This window comes from the organism of the source record quoted next, unplaced genomic scaffold (genome assembly GCF_019419815.1).
Source record: "Pyrus x bretschneideri cultivar Hongxiangsu unplaced genomic scaffold, Pyrus_bretschneideri_v1 Contig8, whole genome shotgun sequence".
In the NCBI taxonomy this organism is placed as follows: Eukaryota; Viridiplantae; Streptophyta; class Magnoliopsida; order Rosales; family Rosaceae; genus Pyrus; species Pyrus x bretschneideri.
In genome coordinates this window covers 4352567-4361525 of record NW_025999820.1, presented here as the reverse complement: position 1 = coordinate 4361525, position 8959 = coordinate 4352567, and the positions used below count along the sequence as shown (strand labels likewise).

Below are 8959 nucleotides of genomic sequence, written 5' to 3'. Positions count from 1 at the left end.
GTAAGGAAGCACTTTGCAGTTGAAAAAAAAAAAAGGAGATAGGCATGCAAATATCGTTATCGTTAGGTGGTTGACCCATGTCAGCAAGGGAGGGAGGCATAAAACACATGACAGCTCCATGCACTGTCTTCCAAGCACGGATTAGGTAATTACTGAAAAAGGTAGCTTGGTGAGCAAGATATGGAAAACAACTATGACTCCTTCCGGCCGCCGCCCAAGTCCTCTACGAAAGGAATATAAGCTTGTAAAATCCTCCCCAAGTCTATTTTTCTGTAAATTAAAGGGCTATTTTATTGCTTCCTAGGGTTTGAATTATACATACGAACTCCATTGTTGCAAGTTTTACAGAAGAAATTGTGATGCTCAACGAACTTCGGACTGAAAATCCAGATTTTTTACAGGTTAAATAACGGACTCTTGACCAAATGATACTTACAGAAGATTTTGACGGTTTAACCAACGAGTTACAAGGGGAAAAGGTGTCTTAAGTTACTCAGCTGCAGCTTGGATGGTGTTTCCGCTGGATTTAAGTGTCCTCGGTGATACGAGTTTAGATTTCAGTTCGTTCACCAAATGCAATAAATCCTGCCTCCAGGACCACGTTGGGTGGTTTAGAGCGCGGATGGAATTGAGGCAAACAAGAAGCGTACCACCTTCGTGTAATAGAACCTACATGTCAACCAAACAAGAGCAATAATGAAACCTGAAGCTGAAGTTAGAGAGCAGCCAATAGTTTGTGGCACTGCTTCTAATGGCGTACTCTAAAAGACATGGAAAAGAAGGTAGCAAAAGGTTTCAGAAATAAAAAGACGAATCGATTCATACCGTTAACCAGAGGGGAAGAAATCCTAATACGGATGGAAGAGAAGCCAAAATTATACAGGATAACGCAAGGGCTACACTCTGCTTCACCTGCATTTGCATGAAGAAAATAACGTCAGTAACAGAAAATAACAAACAAGTGATGGGATAGATGTTCAGCAAGTACCAAGGCAGTTGTTTGGCGAGACTTGGCGATACAGAATGGTACAGCAGATATATTGTCTCGCAGCAACAGAACATCTGCAACAGCTGTGGCAGTTGCACTAGCACGTTGGGCAAGGACAATCCCTACAGTGGCTGCTGCTAGCGCTGGAGCATCATTTATACCCTCACCGACCATTATCAGACCCCCACCTGTAGTAAATCCCAGAATGTGCTGAGCTAAACAAAGTAGCTTCAGAAAATAGGTGAGGGAAAGACTGGCATACCTTCGATAAATTGCCCACCACCATAGACATGATTAATTCAACACTTGATATAATGCACAGGACATTATGGAAATTAGAATGAAAAGGATATGGACACGGGGGAAACAAGAAGAAAAGACATTCTCAGTCAAAATACATAATGCAAATGCAATTTCCATTCCTGGTACTCATATTAATAATAGTTAACAAACATGCAGGACATGCATAGACAAGTTGTTAAAATATAACACGTTTAGGAATGAATTTAACAAAGTAGAAAGGTAAACAAATTCCTGAACCTTTTAATTATGCTAAGACAATCGACAGAAGACCCAAATGAGGGCGTACATAGTACTTAATGTTACCTAGTCATCAACTGTGCATCTGCTGAACCTCAGATATACATGAAGAGTGAAAAGATTAAAAGAACTGAATGAAGTGCTACTTTGTCATTGGGGAAACAGAAAACCTACATATCATTTATATTGAGAGATACAAGGAGCACTAATCAAATGGCATGTTACTAGGCGTAAAGATCATAAAACTCACCCGTATCCCTTGAGACATCCTTAACATGACTGAGCTTATCCTCAGGCTTCAGGCTGCAATAAACTTCATTGATACCAACAGAATTTGCAACTCTCCAAGCACTTGAATCATGGTCACCAGTCAACATCATTACACGGAGCTTTGCTTGATCTTGTAACTCTTCTATGACATCCGAAACCCCAGGTCGAGGCCTATCCTCAAGGTGAATCAAGGTTACCTGCATAGGTTCATCCAGATTTAGAAAACGCTAAACAAAGACACACCATAGGAATATGGGTGTTTATATCGATAAACAAACAAAAGTTTCGGGAAGCGTCCATCCTATATAGCTTGCTAATATACTCTCCTAAATATGTACGTAGGTTGGGTAGTTTTGAACACCAGTATGCAAGTAAACCTTTTTGCAATAAGGTTAATTATGCACATTTAAAAAAGAATTAAGTTTAGTTACGCACATTTAGGCTAAGAACTAACCTATTTGTGTTCACTCTGCAGTTCAGTTATATCTCATACCCTCATAATTTCAACCAAACCCAATTACTATACCCTTATTTCACACTTCTTTTAACACCCAAACAAAATGAATATACTCTCATAATTTCAAATCCCACAAATTTCAGTCGTCACACCCACTTCAAACCAAAAGTTCCCCTTATTTGCACACTCTTAAAATGAAACCTCACCTTTTCATTGACGGAAAGAGCAGCACGAACAAATTCTGTTCCATACGAAGATGCACTAACAGCCTCCTTGATCTTTTCTGATGCATCTTTTGATCTACAAAGTGAGGTGATGAAATCTACTGAACCAAGAGATGCTTTCAACAGTTGACCCCCTTCAGTTCCTAACTATAACGAGATCGAAATCAATGTAAATCATTCTACCTCTCACTGGCCAAAAACACTTAAAAACGTAGGGTAAAACCATGAAAGACAATTGATGCCCTATGATCCATTCATTACATTTGTATTGATATGCCATCAGAAAAGAAAATAATCATGCACATAGAGCACCGCTGGAATCAAGGTATGTAATGTTGTGATTTGGCTCGTCAAAATACCAAGGCCAAACAGGTTGAGGTGTCCAATTGGTGTTGGGAAAGGAGAAAAGGAATGTGCACAGGTTATTTCCCATAAGATTAGGAAATAGGTTTTTCTTTGTAATCCCAATCAGTTTAGGATTAGGAAGTAAGTTTTCCCTATTCTAAAAGGATTTAGGAATCCTATACTTGTAAGGCATGTAACCATTGGTCTATGTACTATAAATAGGCTTGTTGGGGGCTGTTTATTCACATGAACAGCCGAGAGAATACTAGGGTAGAGAGCCAAGAGTGATAGAGAGATCTAAAGCAAGGTTTTGGGGTTAGCATAAGGGTTTTCATTAAGTTCTTAATCGAGTTGTTATTCTCCAAAGTGCAGGTCATTTCTCAATAGAGATCACACAAGGAGTAGGCAAAGTTCGCTGAACCTCGATAAATTCATGTTTACTTAATTGTTCATATATTCGCGTAGCACCATCTTATAAGTTTGCACAACAAAACTTAAGACCATCGATAAAAAAGATCAACTAAGGGGGATTAAAATCTACACATAACCGATAGATACCGGTATGGATTAAAAAATAGCTAAGACATGGAAACGTGGCAGCAAATATAGATTACAAAACAGAATGGGGTCATATTGGATAAGAAAATGAGTGAAGCACTTCATTTTTAAAGCTGGAAATTTATAAAAGAAAAGGTATATACTAGTTAGAAAGAAGCATACCTCGATGCCATTGAGAGTAGCAATTAGACCTCTGCCTGGAAAATACTCAAAACTCTCAATAGAAACAGAAGGAAGGTCTTTACCTTCGCTATGGTCAACCACAGCTCTGAAAGAAAAATAGAATGACCGATAAGTATTGATATTATCATCTTCAACATGTTTCATCTGTTAAATAGTATATTAGATTCGAACATATCTCATTACTAGATAGAGGGCATTAAGATTAAAATAAACGTTGTCAGCAAGGAGTAAAGTTGTTCATTACCCTTTTTGAGTGGGAAACAATGTGTGTACAAGTTGAATCAGAAAGGATGTTTTACAGATTACAATTGCCAGGGATAGTAAGTTGAGCAGAAAATTAAATAGGACTGCTGTCCAAAAACAGTACCTTCCAATAGGGTGAGTGGTACCCTTCTCCATTGCAGCGGCAACAGCAAGAGCCTGCTTTTCACAGCTGGGGAAACAACAGGAAGAAAAATCTGATATACTTTTTCTCATCCGATGCCCGTAAATTGGTTCAATTGCTTTGAACGCCAAACCCCCGGTTGTCAAGGTTCCAGTTTTATCAAATGCAATAGTGTGACAAGAAGCTAGAGCATCTAGCACATGGCCACCTTTCAGCAATATCCCCTGTAACAAATATAAAAGGTGGCATGTCAAACCCAAATAGCACATGCCATATTACTGCACAGAATTTAAAATTGTAAACACGTAAATGCATGAAAAGCAAACTAGTTCTTGATTATAGCATTGGTTAAAATGCCTACCTTCTTCGCACAGGAACTAATTGCAGTAGCATATGCCAATGGAGCTACAGCCAAAGCACATGGTGAAGCTGCCACCATGAGGCCCAATGCTCTATAAACTGATCCTCTGCAAGCTAAAGGATTAAGCAAATATCAACTAGATGGACGATGAGCATGCCCTCTATTATGAATACATCTAGTGCAAAGCGGTATTCAACTAGTTCTTTTAGAAGCAGGAAATAAGGTAGTTCTTTCAGGTTTTGGTATCGCAAACCCATCTAGCATTCATTTTGTCTCAAATTTTTCATTTCCCAGGCTTATCCGTGGGATCCAGTAAAGCTAAAAAATAAATAAAATAAAAAAAATAAAACTCTTCTTAGGGAAGATTACCTGATGTTCCAATAAATGGCCACTTGAATAGGAATGGGCCAAGAAGAGCAATGGCAGCTGACAAAACTACCACCACCTTGCTGTATTGCTCTCCAAATTGATCCAACCACCTCTGAAGCTTTGGTTTGTTCAATTGTGCTTCTTCAGTCAATTGCACAATTCTACTAAGGGTTGATTCTTTCCAAGTTTTAGTTGCCTGCATAACCAATCGGATTTAGCACCTAATCAACGCGCATTACAACAATCTTACTAGCATGAGAACTCTAGAAACCCATCCTTGACAACTTTCAAGATCATCCCGTCAATGACTGTGGCATGAATTATATTTCCAAGGTAAATTGGGAATCTAGTGAATTACATGCGAAGTTTAAGGGTTATAAAAATATCTAAAAACTGGGTCAGAAAAGACTCATTCATGAGAAACATCAAAGGTGTTACATGTAACTTTCAGTGTGGCTTCTATCATTTACATAGGGAGAAAAATTAAATATGAAAAACAAGTTCTTTTTCTTTCAGTTATGTATCCCATTCTGAAAAACTCGAAAACAAAATATTCAAGAATGTACCTTCAATATTATCCTGCCATCCAAGTTCCTTGCACCACCAGGAACCCTGTCTCCAACTTTTGTCTCCAGCGGTTTGATCTCTCCAGTCAAGTGCTCGATAGTAATGGTGGCAGTACCTTGGAAAACTTCACAATCTACAGGCACAGACTAATCACAACACCAGCCCCCATTACAATGCTTCCATATTGTAATGGATCATTTAGTGAGAGATATAATGATATATCATTGTAGTGAGGACAAGACCTATTGAAGACCCTACCAAATCATTCCACTAGTGATACAAACATCAAGGTCGTAAATTTGGTTCCCGTACCTCACCAGCTCCGACGAAAATGTACGACCCCACTTGTAAGTCGTGCACAGGAACCTGCTTGTACTCCAACTCGGATGTATTAGGAAGTTGTCCGTCATTGATATCCAGCACAAGAGCGAAATCCGGATAATTTTCCTTCAACTCTTTGACGTCGATCATAGACCGACTTGTGAAATACTCCTCAGCTGCATTGACAACACATAATGATCAATACAAATTGCTAGCTGCCACCAAATAGTAGCGAAACTGAAATGCTTACCGATATGAGCAAGGTTGAACATGGCCAAAAGTAACCCTCCTTCTAATGCATTCCCCATAAACACAGACGCAAATGCTGCTAAAGCCATCAATACATGAATGTTCACCTTCCCGCCACTTAAATCAGTAAGGGCGTCGAGTGCCGCCGAGACCTACAGTTAAATCCAAGTCAAATTCAATCAATTGCATATCAAATTATAGGGTTTTAGCCAATAAAAAAAAGGAGGATGCTAGTTCTTTAGTTCTTACCCCCACTAGAGGAAAAGCGACGAGTATGAAGGCGTTCTGCATAGGCTTCGCGGCCAGCTTGGGCATCAAATAAGGGCAAGCGGCGGCGGCGAGAAGCAGAGCGGCGGAGCAGAAGCACAATTGCAAGTGTTCCCTGAGGAAGTCGGCGAGATCGGTCCATCGCACGGCCTTGGCGAAGCGGACGAACTGTTTCTGCGATCCAGTGAGCTCCGCAGAGTCGTGGTGATGGTGGTGGTGGTGGTCGTGATTATGGTGGTGGTGGTGATCATGATCGTGATCGTGATCGCATGTACCGGAGGTGCATCGGGGAGTGTTGGAATTGCGGAGACGAGGAGGGGGAAGAGGAGGGAGGGATTTGAAGCGGAAGATGGGAGGACGGAGGAGGGGGTGGTGGAAGATGGGTTTAAGGGAGGGCGAGTTGAGTCGAGTTGTAGTGGGGAGATGACTCAGTAGGAGGGAGTGGTGGTGGTTGGTAGTCACTTTAATTGGGAATGGATAAGGGAGGAGGGATTCCATTTGGGTTTTGGTAGAGAGAGAGAGGGTGTTCAAAACATGTTCGTCGGTGAGACCTTGAGAAGTGGAAGAGGAAGTTGTGTTCCCGTCGGTCTTTTATTTGTTGCGAGGGTTCAGAGTTTTGGAGTTCGGAATGGTCGGTCTGCAGATTGGGTGGTGACATTGTCTCCACAGCATGTCCTCATGTGGAAACCCTGAAGTGACAACTGGGATTTTGGGGCCGTTGATTTTAATTTATTTACACTTTCTATTAAATTAAATTGATTGTTTGGTCAACTATTAATTGTTAGTGTGACAATAAATGACTCAACTCTTAAGACTATAATCATAGTAGAAATAACACATTAATGTCGTCTCGTGCACTATCACGTAAACAAATCAAACAATCAACTTAACGGAAGATATAAATTGATATGTGATGTGATAAAAATCGGAGCATACCCTATTTGAATAACTTCAATGGTGTAAAATATGCAATCATTTTATGAACATACTTGTTTGGTTAATTACAAATTTTTCGCCTTCATGTTTCGGTTTTTTTTTTTTTCTCACTTCAATCACATAAATTTACCTCATTTCAAGATGGTCTCTAAATTTGTGAAGATGTATTGAATGAGGTCTTTAAATTTGTGAAAAATGTGTTTAATGAGGACATGTAGAAATTTTCATTACAAAAATTGATACAACGATATGTGAACACTTTTGTCTAGGGTTTAATACTCCTAAGATAAATTGCACTAATCATCCATTTGGTTGTGATCACATGTCAATTACTACCTTAGTTAAAAGACTTACCAATACCTTTGTGGTTAAGCCCGTTACCAATCTAAGACCAATTCCAAGTTTTCATCCATATTACCTCTAATTCGAACCATTATGCACATCACATTCTTTGGTATATTCATAATTTAAATATCGAACAAGCACTAGTACTATGATCTAACGACATTCATCTTTTCTTGTAAGTTAGAAATTTTGTATTTGACTTACATATATAAAAAATATTGGAGCTGAGCTTAAAGCCTAATTACATTAGCCCAAATGTCACCCTCTTTTATGTAATGATGGACTCCCATGCCCTCCTTAACCACCCCCAACCCCCCCCCTAAGGTAGTGTGAGTGGTGACGTTTTTAGCATTAGACGTGGCGTCTTAGGCTCTTGGACCCCTCACACTACAAGTTGTTATTCTGCATTTCGGCTGTTTGTCTCTCTGTAGGCTTTCTGTGTATCTTTCTAGCATTTTTGCCTTGGTTTTATGGAATCCAATTTACCAAAAAAAAAAAAAGAATGATCACACTCCCTCCAGTGCCTTAAAATGAGCTTTTGCGTGGGCAAAATTAGGCATAATTTAAATAAAAATATTGCTACACGTATAATGTTGATATATGACGTTTGAGCATCAATTTCATTCATCCATCAAGGGTTCAAAACTCCCTATTCTCTAAAATATTGTAATATTTTGAATTCTTTACATTTTTATTTGCACATTGAAAAGAACAATGTATATGACGCTTGAGCATGTGGTTCAATTTCACTCATCCATCAAAAATTCGAAACTCCTCATCCTCTAAATTATTGTAATAGTTTCGAATCCTTACATTTTTATTTGCACATTGAAAAGACAATGTATATGACACTTGAGCATGTGGTTCAATTTCTCGTCCATCAAGGATTCGAAATTCCTCATCCTTTAAATTATTATAATAGTTTCGAACCCTTTACATGTATATGGTGAATTCCAAAATGAGGTCTAGAAGTCATCGGTAACGGTGGGCAACGGTCGTAACAACAACAATGATGATAGTTTTTCGTCTTTTTATTTCTTAATCTCATTTTGGTGATTTGAAGTTGTAAATTTTGATGGGTATTTTGTCCAATGAAAATTTCTTTGGCAATAAAGGGGAAATACAAGGGAGAAAAAAGAGATGGGAATGTAATGAAAACTCGAAACTGATAGCAGCTTTTAGTAAGTTTTATTTTCTAGTTTTTGTTTCGTAAATTGCCCTTCATTTTTCGGTCATTCGTCCCTTTACTCTTCATCCACCTAATTTTTTTTTTATCATTCTTCTATATTTACTCTTCTATATTTATCAGAGAAGATGAAAACTAAAAATGAAATAGTCACCTAACAGACCGTGAATATTAAATGCATACCAACATTCTAAATATCTAATTCAATGACGTGTTCTTGGTCATGTGAGAAGAACATATGTCTTGCTCATGTCTCCACATATCACCCAAAGGCCAAAAGCATGCCTTTTCTCTCGTCTCAACCAATACGATAGATTAAGGCATGGTTTGATACTGAGGTGATTCTGAAAAAAACTGATATAAAAAAAAAGCTGGGAGCTATTTTTGTGTTTGGTAAACATTCAGCTT

General features: G+C 38.7%; 1 protein-coding gene across 1 annotated transcript; it reads right to left on the bottom strand.

Annotated features, from left to right (window-relative positions):
- Nucleotides 1–265: 265 nt before the first annotated feature.
- On the bottom strand, nucleotides 266–6598 carry LOC103957248 (probable cadmium/zinc-transporting ATPase HMA1, chloroplastic). Its single transcript, XM_009369386.3, has 13 exons — nucleotides 6067–6598; nucleotides 5819–5969; nucleotides 5560–5744; nucleotides 5247–5393; nucleotides 4681–4876; nucleotides 4312–4424; nucleotides 3933–4174; nucleotides 3545–3650; nucleotides 2462–2626; nucleotides 1779–1995; nucleotides 989–1176; nucleotides 826–912; nucleotides 266–669 (listed from the first exon to the last, which is right to left on the bottom strand). Exons 1-13 carry the CDS (start codon nucleotides 6580–6582, stop codon nucleotides 490–492), a joined length of 2493 nt encoding a protein of 830 aa, XP_009367661.2. The 5' UTR covers nucleotides 6583–6598; the 3' UTR covers nucleotides 266–489.
- Nucleotides 6599–8959: the final 2361 nt, after the last annotated feature.

Excerpts from the sequence above, each read along its gene's own strand:
- LOC103957248 (XM_009369386.3), bottom strand. The coding sequence starts at position 6,582 with ATGGAATCCCTCCTCCCTTATCCATTCCCAATTAAAGTGACTACCAAC. Across the intron at positions 5,745-5,818 it reads GTTCAACCTTGCTCATATCG|CTGAGGAGTATTTCACAAGT; the intron begins GTAAGCATTTCA and ends TTGTCAATGCAG. Across the intron at positions 2,627-3,544 it reads CTACTCTCAATGGCATCGAG|TTAGGAACTGAAGGGGGTCA; the intron begins GTATGCTTCTTT and ends ATCTCGTTATAG.